At 55.2% G+C, this 12,392-nt stretch overlaps 1 protein-coding gene across 1 annotated transcript; it reads left to right on the top strand.

Annotated features, from left to right (window-relative positions):
- The first annotated feature begins 2,104 nt into the window (after window positions 1-2,104).
- Window positions 2,105-11,812, top strand: LOC102689181 (inter-alpha-trypsin inhibitor heavy chain H4-like). The gene is made up of 15 exons (XM_069189636.1): window positions 2,105-2,227; window positions 2,813-2,982; window positions 3,695-3,799; window positions 4,340-4,502; window positions 5,057-5,167; window positions 5,301-5,429; window positions 5,926-6,042; window positions 6,450-6,618; window positions 7,236-7,361; window positions 7,705-7,886; window positions 8,288-8,473; window positions 8,868-9,013; window positions 9,502-9,683; window positions 10,366-10,392; window positions 10,883-11,812. Exons 1-15 carry the CDS (start codon window positions 2,135-2,137, stop codon window positions 10,897-10,899), a joined length of 1,923 nt encoding a protein of 640 aa, XP_069045737.1. The 5' UTR covers window positions 2,105-2,134; the 3' UTR covers window positions 10,900-11,812.
- Window positions 11,813-12,392: the final 580 nt, after the last annotated feature.

Here is a 12,392-nt window from a genome sequence, read left to right as displayed (position 1 = left end):
TTGTAGTGTGTTTTGCAGTGTGTTTTACAGCGAGATGCACCTCGAGGAGCTTTGCTCGATGATGTTGCAGCAGGGGGCTAGAGCAAGCGTGGCCGCACATTAGCGTGTCAGACTCGCAGACTGGATTGTCGGTGCATTATCTATCTGTCAGTATAGTTTTCCAAGCAGGCAAATCTGTGCGTGACAGCTGAGAACAGGAGAGGCTCGAGGTATTATTATGCATGACCCTCTAGCTTGCACTGCAGGGCCACAGTCTGACCTGAGGGGTAGGTAACTACTTTATAGAGGCTCACAGCATGATAGAAGAGCATGAACATGAGCCCTTGGATAGACCTTGAGAAATAACTGTCAACTTAGCCTTGAAGTATTTATTATGCAGAAACCAGCACCTTTGTTTAAGGTACTCATCCCCTTACACCTGAATCAGTGCAGGCCAAATGAAAAAATGCACAAGAGTAAAAGAAAAACACGTACTATTGTACATTAGTGATTACTGGCAAATCACTGCTGATGATGAGATTTAATGCACATTGTTCCTTATGAGGGCAGAGCCTCTCCTGTCCACAGCGCACCTCCAAAATGAGGCATGGAGACTGTCCTGGGGAAGGAGCCCAAAATCAAGGAGACCCCAGGCACGAAGAGGAGGTGACAGGTGTTTAATGTCTGCCTCCTGCTTGCGTTCCTGGCTCCGATAGGGGAGCGGTCTCCGTGTGAAGCAGTGGGGGCCTGCTCCGCAGTCCTGGAAGTCCTGATCTGTGCTTCACGCTCTCTCCTGGCCTTGTGTCCGTACAGTACAGCAAGGGCACTGGAGCACTGGGGTAGTCCAGTCCCCCTGACGGGGTGTACTGGAGTCCCTGTGAAGCCCAGCGCCCTCCCTGCCAGGAGCACCGTAGGCTGGGCGCCACGGCGAGATCGGTCCCGCTTGAATCGGGGAGGCGGGAGGCAGGAGGGCATTCGCTGCTGTTGGGTGGGAACTGCCAGCAAGGCAGCAGCCTGTCCCCGTGCCAGGCTCACTGCAGACGGAGCTCCGGGGCCGTGCCCTGAGATCGCAGCCAGGAGGTAAACGTGCACCCTGCAGCCTCAGCGCTCTGTGCCCAAGGTCTCTGCTGGGTACGCGTTTCGAACAGGAGGGCATCGACCTCGGGGTGCGTTTCATAACACTGAACCTTCGACTGCGTTGGGGTAAAGATTAGCAATTTGTTGTTGTTTTTCTTCCTAGGTGCAGGTAACGGAATGTAATGGCAACGCTAGCAGCCTGCTGTAGCCACTTGGTGAACTGAGGGCAGGATGTTGCTCGGCACAGAACGAAGATGGCGGTGCGGTGCAGATTATGCAGCTCTGAAACTGTTGTTTGAACCCCACAGCCCCATGGAACCCCACGCACCCACAGCCCCATGGAACAGGGAGCAGGTCTTCCCAATTGTGCAACAGGAAACACGATTTCCCACACTCCTCATAGGCTCCAGCAGGCCCCACTGTCTGAATGTTCGTTCATTTCCAAATACCACTGCTCATGATGTGGCTGGGAGCTGGAAGAGTAAATCATTCCGCAGAAACTAGTGTAAAGGTAGATCTGTGGTTGTGCACTGTGTTGGGAAAGAAGCTGGTGAGAGAAACGTGCACCTCTCGACAAGAGCTAGAAGCGTGTTTCTGAGCATGCTGTGTGACTCGGGGTGAAATCCCTGGTCCGGATCACTGTGGTTACAGACTGCACCTCTGCAGCGTGGTAGTGGGGCCCCCGTCGTGTTTATACTGACCCTCGCTGAGCTGCGTCACTCCTGAGGGTCTGGGGGGAGGAGGAGAGAGGGGGGGGGACACGGGCAGAGAGGGGGGGGAGTAGAGGGTGGGAGGGATGAGAAATGAAAACTTTGTAAATGCAAAACACCATCAAGGCCAAAACCCAAAATATTCCAAGGCCATCCGGTGAGTAAAACCGTTGCCCCCTTTAAACTCCCCCCCCGGCTTCTCAGACGCTTCCACCTTCCCGAAGCCTCGGGGTTCTGTGTGTCCCTGTGCAGGCCCTCGAGCCGGTCGGGAAAGATGATCAATGATTGACAGACCCCCTGTACTGCAAACAGTGGGCTGGTCGTCCGCTAGAAAACCCCAGGCCGCGGGGCGCCAGGCACTTGTCGCCATGCCTGCTCTCTGCTGCGCGTTGCTGCTCCTGCTGCCGGCCCTGCTGGCCCGGGCGGACCCAGACCCAGACCCGGGCACGGACGCTGGCCAGGTAGGGGGCTGGGGCGAGAGGGCCGGGGGCGCTCTTCCTGCTGGCGCCTCCGGTTCCACAGAGAGGGGGGCTGGAGTTACGGGGTTCGGAGCCGAGGGGGTTTGGGGGGCACTCCTCGTCCTGGGGGGGGGTGGGCTTGTGTTCGCTGTTCTGAAAGCTCCAGAACGGGGGCTCCTGGTCCTAGGGGTCCCCACAGCTGAGCTCTGAGACACGTAGACGCCAAGCCGAGCCAGCAAGGCGCTTGGGTGGGACGTGTGGGTTTTATTTTCTCCTCTGGTGTCGGAGAGCTGGAGTTGCTCCAGGGGCGTGATCGTTGAAAGGCAGCCCTGTGTTTCCAGCCTGAAAACAATGAAACGGTTCTAATTGCACCTGCCGCAGGGCCTGTTCAGGGGCGGATTATTTCTTTATTCACTTGTGTGCTCAGGAGGAACGGTAACCAGCAGGTATGTGGGTCCAGAGCGGGTCCCTCGGTCGGGCCAGTCTGGTTTGATGCTGTCCGCGGGTTCTGGGGGCGGGCCTGCGCCCCCCCCCCCCTGCTCTCAGCCCTCTCATTGGGCCTGTCTGTTGACCCTCCGACCCCCCCAGGGCAGCAGGAGTGACATCGACATCTACAGCTTCCTGATCGAGTCCCGCGTGGCCAGCCGCTATGCGCGCACGGTCATCACCAGCCGCGTGGCCAACCGCGCTGACCGCTCCCAGGAGATCGCCTTCCAGGTGGAGCTGCCCAAGACCGCCTTCATCAGCAACTTCAGCATGTGGGTGCCTCTTCTTCATCCTCACCCTCAGTCTCTCCTGTCTCCTCCCTCTCCTTCTGGGCACACTGACCCTTCCAGTCCAGAATAGCCAAGCTGGTTGACTGTACACTCACTGACCCTTCCTGTCCAGGCAGGTGGACTGTACACTCACTGACCCTTCCTGTCCAGGCAGGTGGACTGTACACTCACTGACCCTTCCAGTCCAGAATAGCCAGTATGGAATCCGTATGGACAGGCTGTTCCCGCAGACACAGAGACCCCGGGCCCCTGATGGCCCTTGTAAGAGCTCTGAAAGGGCGCCCGTGATGTCACAGCGCTGACTGTGATCTCGTCACTCTGCCTCACGAGAGCAACACCAGCGGAGAGCTGGCCCTCTCCAGAGCAGGAGGTCAGACCAGACGACCAAACTGCGCTGCAGCTGTACTTAACTTCTCTAAAGACAAGAGGAGTGGGGTGAGCCCCTCAGACTGTGGGGTGATCCCCGGTTTGTGCCCCAGATCCTGAGCACTGGGGCTGGTCTGCAGTGAGCTGAGTCACCCAGCAGAGTGCAGTCTGTCTTGCAGGGGGGCTGTGCTATCAGGACCCCAGCTGCGCAGAAGAGACACACGCACACGCACACACACGGCCCCCTGGAGCCCAGCCTGGGAGTCCGGTGCTGGTGCCGCGGGCTGGGCCGGGCCGGGCTGAGCGCGCGGGCTGTGGTGTGTTGCAGGACTGTCCAGGGCCGGACCTACGTGGGCGTGGTGAAGGAGAAGGAGGCGGCGCGCCAGCAGTACTCCGAGGCCGTGTCCCGCGGGGAGAGCGCGGGGCTGGTGGGGTGAGCCGCCGTCCTGCCGCTGGGGAGACACCCCTCTGTCCTCACGCCCACCCTGGGGTGCTGAATCACAGGGGCAGCTGACATCGGGGGTAGTTAATCACAGGGGCAGTAGAGATCAGGGGTAGTTAATCTCGCGGGCAGTAGGGATCAGGGGTAGTTAATCTCACGAGCAGTGGGGATCAGGGGTAGTTAATCTCGCGAGCAGTGGGGATCAGGGGTAGTTAATCTCGCGGGCAGTGGGGATCAGGGGTAGTTAATCTCGCGAGCAGTGGGGATCAGGGGTAGTTAATCTCGCGGGCAGTGGGGATCAGGGGTAGTTAATCTTGCGGGCAGTGGGGATCAGGGGTAGTCAATCTCGTGTGCAGTGGGGATCAGGGGTAGTTAATCTCCCGAGAAGTGGGGATCAGGGGTAGTTAATCTCCCGAGCAGTGGGGATCAGGGGTAGTTAATCTCACGAGCAGTGGGGATCAGGGGTAGTTAATCTTGCATGTGATTGCATGTGAGTGGCTGACTGTCCTGCCCTGCCCCCGTTCGCCTCAGCACGGTGGGGCGCACTCTGGAGGAGTTCAAGACGTCGGTGAACGTGGCACCCTTGAGCAAGGTGACCTTCGAGCTGACCTACGAGGAGCTGCTGAAGAGGCGCCTGGGGAAGTACGAGCTGATGATCAAGGCCCGGCCCAAGCAAGTCGTCAGCAACTTCAAGGTGCGCAGGAGGATTCGCTGGGCACAGCTGCCCCATGTCCACAGGCTGGGTCAGGGGTCACACAGCTGCCCAGCGTCCAGGGGCACACTGCCTGGAGATACACGTTTCACTGAATTTGTGAGGAATATAAATGATCATCAGTTTGGACACAAATAATGCTGTTTTCTTAGTTTGACTGCGTGTGTAGCTTATTGTGTGAAGATCTGGGATACAGAGGGACATGTGCGATTGCATGTAGAACAGGTATCAGTTGACACAGGTTATTAGTATGTTACTTTTAAAGACAAGGGGTAGATCCAATCACCTTCCTTCATTTGTCATAGTGGGCGGAACACTGCCCCGAATCCTTTAAGACTGACAGAAGTTGGAGCCAATCGGATCCATCCTTCTCCTCGCAGGTCCAATCAAATCCCCGCACAGCAGCACCTGTGAGCTGTGAGCTGGGGCGCATTAATTAGGAGAAGGCCCGCCCACCCCCAGTCCTCTAGTTTTTCTTGAATCAAGGAGAAGCGGGCAAGCAAGGGAGCCCTGCTCTGACGCTGCTGTCTCCCCAGATCGACGTGAGGATCTACGAGCCCCAGGGGATCCGCTCGGTGGAAGCGCAGGGCAGCCTGACCTCCGGCGCGCAGCCCGACCTCCTGCAGATCAGCGAGTCCGAGGGCACGGTACCAGCCTCTCCGCGGTCGCCCCGACACCAGGAGACCCCAGTTCTATATCCCCCCCTCCCCCCGCTCACCGCAGGCCTCCCGCCAGCAGGGGGCGCACTGACGCTGCCGCTCTCTCTGCCCCCGCGCCCAGGTGGCCCATGTGGAGTTCGCGCCGACCGTCGAGCAGCAGCAGTGCGCCGACTGCGCGGGCAGCGGGCTGGACGGCGACCTGGTCATCAAGTACGACGTCAACCGGGAGCTGCCGCAGGGCGTGCTGCAGGTCCGACCCCCCGCCCGCGCTCTCCGCCAATCTCGCGCACCGGCCCCGAGCGCACAGCCGATCGCTTGTTCCCTTGCTTCTCTTTTCATATGCGACTTTTCCCCAAGACCCCGCGGTTCCTGCCCTCGGCGCTGCCTGACGTGTCCCCCAGATTCAAAGAGTAGGCGGCACCAGGCCTGTAGCCTCTTGTAACAGAGCTGAATTAAAAGAAGCCCCACATTGACAAGTACAGCTAAATTAAGGGGTGATTAATAACAGAGGTCATTTTAGACTGCAGCCAGCGTCCCAGGACAGGGGCAGGGAGGTGTCCACACTCAGGCTCGGATTGGGGCCCAGAGTGGGAGGGACCCCAGTCCGGCCCCTAGTGACCGCAGGAGGCAGGTACAGGCTCCTCCACACACTCGGCAGGACCAGGGGCCAGGCTGGTGGTGTTGGGGTTCAGCACAAAAACGGGGTACCCTCTCTTGCCTCTTCCTCTTTTCCTGTGTCCCTCCAGGTGCAAAATGGGTATTTTGTCCATTACTTCTCCCCTGCTAACATCGAGCGCATCCCCAAGAATGTGGTCTTTGTCATCGACCGCAGTGGCTCCATGTCGGGCAGGAAAATCGTGCAGGTATGTACCCCAGTTCCAGTGTTCCACAGACACACTGTACCCCAGTTCCAGTGTTCCGCGGACACACTGTACCCCAGTTCCAGTGTTCCGCAGACACACTGTACCCCAGTTCCAGGCCTACACAGACAGACAGTTGACTGATAGGGAGACAGGGATGTCCAGTCACCTAGACGCAGAGGATATCTGCTTTGTGATATCCCAGAGAGAGCCTTGTTCCCCTCGCTGCCCTGTGAGCTGGCTGTTCCTGGCTCCAAGGTCCCAGGATCTGTCTCCTTGGGGCCGTGGGCAGGTGTGCGTCACTCGGGTTAATGAAGAACTGCGCTCTCTCTCTCTCTCCGCTCTGGTTTTTCCGAGCGTGTCGATGATTCACAGAATGACCTCTGATCTCTGCCCCCCGCCCCCCGCAGACCCGGGAGGCCTTGCTGAAGATCCTGGCCGACGTCCACGAGGACGACCACTTCGGGCTGATCACGTTCGACAGCGAGGTCACGCCCTGGAAGGACTCGCTGGTGCGGGCGAGCGGCGGCATGCTGGAGGAGGCGCGGGGGTTCGTCCGCCAGATCACCGACCGCGGGGGTGAGAGCCGAGCCTGACCGTCACCCCGCGCGCGATCTGGGGGCTGGGGTACCCCTCCTCCCCCGGCTCATTGTCCAGGGCTCGGAGTGAGGTCCTGTCGTCTCCGCCTGCGGGAGGTGGGTGGGGCATCTCTTCCGCGTGTATCTGAGGTCCGTTCTCCAGCTTATTCGGGAAAATCCCTCTCCTCGAGTTCCCAGATCATCCCTGTGCTCCCCAGGGTCGCCCTCCCTTGTTAAAACCTGAATCAAGGCTCCTCTTTGCTTTCTCCAAGACTGAGAAGATTCAGCTCCTCTCCACAGCTCCTGTCCAGCCTCTGCGCTCATGCTGCTGGTTTTCTCTTCTTCTGACCTGCCTCTGTCACGCTGTGGCCTCTGTATCCAGAAGCGCAGGCGCCCCCCGCCTGGAGGCCCGGAGCTGTCCGTGCTCCTCTGCCTGCTGTTCAGCCTGCCTCCCTCTGCGCCGCCCTGGCCTTCCTCCTGCCTCCCTCTGCGCCACGGTCAGCCCCTTGTGTCTCGCAGCAGTTCACCTGCTCTGCTCTCACAGTCCCCCGTCTTCAAACAGAGGCCAGGTGAGGCGTGGGTCTGTGCTGTAAGAGCTCTGTGTCTCTGCTGCTCCAGCTACAGACATCAATGCAGCCCTGGAGAAGGGGGTGGCCATGCTGAACAAGGCCAAGGAAGAGAAGACAGTCCCAGAGGGCAGCACCTCCATCATCATCCTGCTCACGGACGGGGATCCCACCACAGGTACCCCTCTCGGGCTCAACGGAACTGCAAAAGACAGGCTTATCTTGCAGTTCTCTCGGTCTCAGACATCCTGGCTGGTTCCTGTTTTCTGTCCTGGGTGCTCCTAGTAGATAGATCCTTTATTGATCCCGTGAGGGAAACTGCAGGAATGTGGATAGCAGAAGATGGTTGGGATAGTAGTAGGTTTTCATTTCTCTGAGGCGCCTACACACGCACACACACGTGCGATCTTTCACCCTGCTCGGAGCTGCTCGGTATAGACCATGGATCTGAGCGCCCTGCAGGTATGACGGATCAACTGGGCCACAGTAAGGTGCAAGGCCCCGGATTTCTCCCTTCCTAGGTGTTACCAACCTGGGCGCTATCCAGGCGAACGTGAAGGAAGCCATCCAGAAGAGATACACTCTGTACTGCCTGGGCTTCGGCTTCGACGTCAACCTCAAGTTCCTGGAGAAGATGGCTCTGGAGAACGGGGGCGTGGCGCGCAGGATCTACGAGGACTCTGACTCCGACCTGCAGCTCCAGGTACCTCCCCGCCAACTGCTCAAGACCAGAGAAACCCAGTTCCTAAATCTAGCAAAAACACAGAGCAAGAAGGTCTCCTCTAGCACCCCAGGCAGCGGTCCCTCTTCGTCCACGGTTCACTGCAGACCCAAGCCCACGCTCGTGATCTCTGTGCAGACCAAAGAGATTCACTTCCTTCGATCTGTCAGTGTGCGCCGAGCCTGGAGGACCAGGAAGAGACTCGCTGGCTGTTCTTTGAGCTCAGTGGACTGGGCCTGCAGTGCTCTGTGCGAGACACGGTCGTGCGACAGCTCTGACATTTTCCCTTGCCTGTGGGTTTCCCAGCTTCCTCCCGTGGCGTTCCGGGGAGGACTGGGAGGCGGGACGGGGGTTTCTCAGGCCGTGCGCTGCGTGTCTGGCAGGGCTTCTACGAGGAGGTGGCCACGCCCCTGCTGGTGAACGTGGAGATGCTGTACGCGCACGGCGACGCGGCCAACGTCACCCAGAGCACCTTCGACAAGTTCTACAACGGCTCCGAGATCGTGGTCGCCGGGCGCATCTCCGACAACAGCCTGGAGGTCCTGACTGCGGAGGTCAAGGCCCAGTCCGTGAGTCCGTGTGCCGCCCGGCCCGCTGGCCTGTCCCGCCGTGTCAGCGCGACTGCAAAGAAACACCCACATTCCAGCTCACACATTCTCCTCCTGCTTGGCTTCCCACATCCCACGCAATTAATCCCTGGAAAACTGCCTGTGAGGTGAAAATTTTGTCAACCCACGACTTGACGTGTAAAACCCTTTGATTCTTTTCCGGAATTTAGAAAGTTGCCCAGGGATACGTATTTTTACCCCAGCAGAGCCCTGAACCATCAAAGTAACGACACTCTTGCTCCTGTGTGGTAGCGAATCGCCCTGGTTTGCCCAGCACAGTGGCTCTGGAGGTGAGAGACGGAGGAAGTCCAGCCGGTGTCGCGATGTCACATGTCCTGCGTTCGCCTGTCCACAGAAAGACAGCATTGTGACGTACCAGGCGCAGATCCCTGTGGCAGGGGAAGGGGTGGGGAAGGACTTCCCGAAGGCGGAGTATATCTACGGGGAGTACATCGAGAGGCTCTGGGCCTACCTGACCGTACAGCAGCTTCTGGAGCAAGAGTGAGGGATTCGTGCACTGCAGTCACATCCACACTGACCAGTCCAGTCCCCACACACTGACCAGTCCAGACCCCACACACTGACCAGTCCAGACCCCACACACTGAGCAGTCCTGACACACACTGACCAGTCCTGACACACCGACCAGTCCAGACCCCACACACTGACCAGTCCTGACACACCAACCAGTCCAGTCCCCACACACTGACCAGTCCTGAACCCATGCACTGACCTGTCCTGACACACTGACCAGTCCAGACCCCACACACTGACCAGTCCAGTCCTCACACACTGACCAGTCCTGACACACACTGACCAGTCCAGTCCTGACACACTGACCAGTCCTGACACACTTGCGACACAGGAAAAAACCACATGGCTGTTTACAGGCCACGCCACCAGGGCGGCGCTCTGCTGATTGCTGATCTGTGGCTCCGGTTGGACCTCGGGGTAGTTGTCTGAGCGGGTCTTCCCTGTGTCGCACGCAGGGTACTGGCCAGCGACAGCGACAAGCCAGAAATCAGGCAGTGCGCCCAGAACCTCTCCCTGCAGTACAACTTTGTGACCCCGCTGACCTCCATGGTGGTCACCAGACCGGAGGAGGGCCAGAGCTCTGTCCCCCAGGTGGCAGAGAAACCCAGCGAAGAGCAGGCTCAGAACCGCAGGCATGGTACGCCACCCCAGCGCCCCGGTCCGATTCTGGTGACCTCCTGGCCCGTGCACACATGGTGCTGACAGGCCAAGAGAGCGGATGGGTTCATCATCAGCCCAGTGCCTTGTCCACAGCGACTCCAGCAGGGAGCACTGGGAGTCTCTCCTCCTGGTGAGGAAGCTGAAGCAGCACAGAATAAGAGCTGAACTGCTCCTTCCTTAGCCCTGCCCATGAAACTCAGCCTCCAGCCTGCAGGAGAGTGAGCCTCCAGTTAGATCTCACACGGGCTGTGTGTTTACCTCCACTGAAACACGTCTGCCAATGTGAAACACAGCAGCCCGCAGTCCCGTCTGCGTGTGAAGGAGCGACGTGTTTCTGTGCTTTTGGACAGGACAACAGCCTCCAGCAGAATGAACAGAACAGCTTAATTGCAAACGCTTTGTAAAACATTCAACAAGTCTAATTCATTCAGGCATGAGGCAAGACAGTGCGATCACAGCAGGCTTTGGAGTTAAAGGTGTTAGGAACTGCAATAAGACATTCTTCAGGTTTATACAGAAGCCTGCATCTCTGTACAGGGTCAGAGACACGGTGCTGCTTAAACACTAAAGGCGCACTCTGCTGTGAGAGGTCATGTGAGCCTAGATGGGAACACAAGACAGACAGAAAATAAAGTCTTTCCCTTTTCTTTTCCTTGTAGGCACCAGAAGATACCACACCCAAAATCGTAAGGAAGACAGGCTCTCCTAATCACCCCTGCCCTGCACACACAACATCTCTGTGGCCGTGATGTTTCATGAGAAATAGTGGTGTCAATCATGTTACGTCTTCTCACACAAACACGAAACACGCTCTCCTGTTCATCATCATTTTGCTTCTCCATCCCTGTTGTTGCACATTTTGTTTCTGCAGAGAGGAGAGAGGGAGAGAGAGGAGAGGTAGAGAGAGACAGGGAAATTTTAAATTTTGCTCATTAAGATGGATTTAAGATTTCCGTTTATTTGTTTTGGAAGAACAGAAGCAGAGAGAGGAGGCTGGTAGACTCCCCTGCTCGAGTGCTAGTCTAGTGACTAGGTGATCCTAAAAGGACCTTATTTTGAATTTTTTACTGGGCAGCCTGGTAGGTGCAAGACTGACTTGTCAAGGCTTATTTAAAAAAAAAACGATAATTATTTCTTTTTTTTTTGTCTCTTTTCTCCAAACTTTTGAATGTCCAGATCCTATCGGTGAGTAAAAGCTATTTAATATAATATATTTATGTATTTTTCTGTTTGAAATTTGGAGGTAACATTTTTTTGTTCTTACTTCATGAAGTCCATCATCTGTCAGGTGAGTAAAAGATTTTGTTGTAATTAACTTCATCGGCAAATGTATCTGTGTGTATTTTATGTATTGAAGTATAGGACTGATTGTTTTTTAACCTCGTTATTTATTTTACAGGTCAGGCTGTCATTCCTGGTGAGAAATAATTATCTGTCAACCAGTATTGACTTGATTGACGAACATGTCTGTGTAGGGCGGAACAGTAGCACAGTGGTCGGTTGTGCCTCGCAGGTCTATTCCTGGACTGCTGTCTGTGTGGAGTCTGCACGTTCTCCCTGTGTTCGTGTGGGTTCCCTCCCACAGACCAAAGACTTGCTGTTTGTTAATTGGCCTCTGGAAAAATGAGCCCTGGTGTTTGTCTGTGTCCGTGTGTGCCCTGTGATGGGATTATCCTGCCTTGCATCCATTGCTAGCTGGGATAGGCTCCAGCTCCCCGATGAAGCAGATAAGACAAGGATGGGTAGAGCAAAGCAGATTATTTTGATGAATTTATCTATTTGAGATCTGGAACTAATAATTGCTTACACTTATATAGCGCTTTTCTGGACACTCCACTCAAAGCGCTTTACAGGTAATGGGGACTCCCCTCCACCACCACCAATGTGCAGCATCCACCTGGATGACTCCAACTGACTCCTTACTCCTTTCTTTTGACCCCTGGATTTATTATGCGGGCCCAGGGCTCATGAGCCCTGTTTGTAAATATGTATTATTCATTTTTAAATGTATTTGATTTATTTATGAATTTATTATTTGTTTAAAATCTGGGACTGACAATGATTTTCTTATTCTTCTGCTCCTGGATTATCATGCAGGCCTACTTGGTGAGTATGAGGATGTTTGTTAATAAGCTATCTCTATTTTGAAATGTACTGATTTATTTAAAATCTGGGATTGAAATGATTTTCTTGTTCTTCTGCTCCTATCATGCAGGCCTACCTGGTGAGTATAAGGATGTTTGTTAATAAGCTATCTCTATTTTGAAATGTACTGATTTATTTAAAATCTGGGACTGAAATGATTTTCTTGTTCTTCTGCTCCTATCATGCAGGCAAATATAGTGAGTATGAGGGATGTTTGTTAATAAGCTATCTCTATTTTGAAATTTACTGATTTATTTAAAATCTGGGACTGAAATTATTTTCTTGTTCTTCTGCTCCTATCATGCAGGCAAATCTGGTGAGTATGAGGATGTTTGTTAATAAGCTATCTCTATTTTGAAATGTACTGATTTATTTAAAATCTGGGACTGAAATGATTTTCTTGTTCTTCTGCTCCTATCATGCAGGCAAATATAGTGAGTATGAGGATGTTAATAAGCTATCTCTATTTTGAAATGTACTGATTTATTTAAAATCTGGGACTGACAATGATTTTCTTGTTCTTCTCCTCCTGGATTATCAT

The sequence above is a fragment of the Lepisosteus oculatus genome, chromosome 4, assembly GCF_040954835.1.
Source record: "Lepisosteus oculatus isolate fLepOcu1 chromosome 4, fLepOcu1.hap2, whole genome shotgun sequence".
Lineage (NCBI taxonomy): Eukaryota > Metazoa > Chordata > Actinopteri > Semionotiformes > Lepisosteidae > Lepisosteus > Lepisosteus oculatus.
Note: the sequence above shows the minus strand (reverse complement) of the source record. Positions and strands in the feature narration are given on the sequence as shown.

Bases quoted from the DNA above. Each gene is read 5' to 3' on its own strand.
- LOC102689181 (XM_069189636.1), top strand. From the start codon at position 2,135: ATGCCTGCTCTCTGCTGCGCGTTGCTGCTCCTGCTGCCGGCCCTGCTG. The intron at 2,228-2,812 runs GTAGGGGGCTGG...CGACCCCCCCAG, and splicing joins CGGGCACGGACGCTGGCCAG to GGCAGCAGGAGTGACATCGA. The intron at 5,430-5,925 runs GTCCGACCCCCC...GTGTCCCTCCAG, and splicing joins TGCCGCAGGGCGTGCTGCAG to GTGCAAAATGGGTATTTTGT.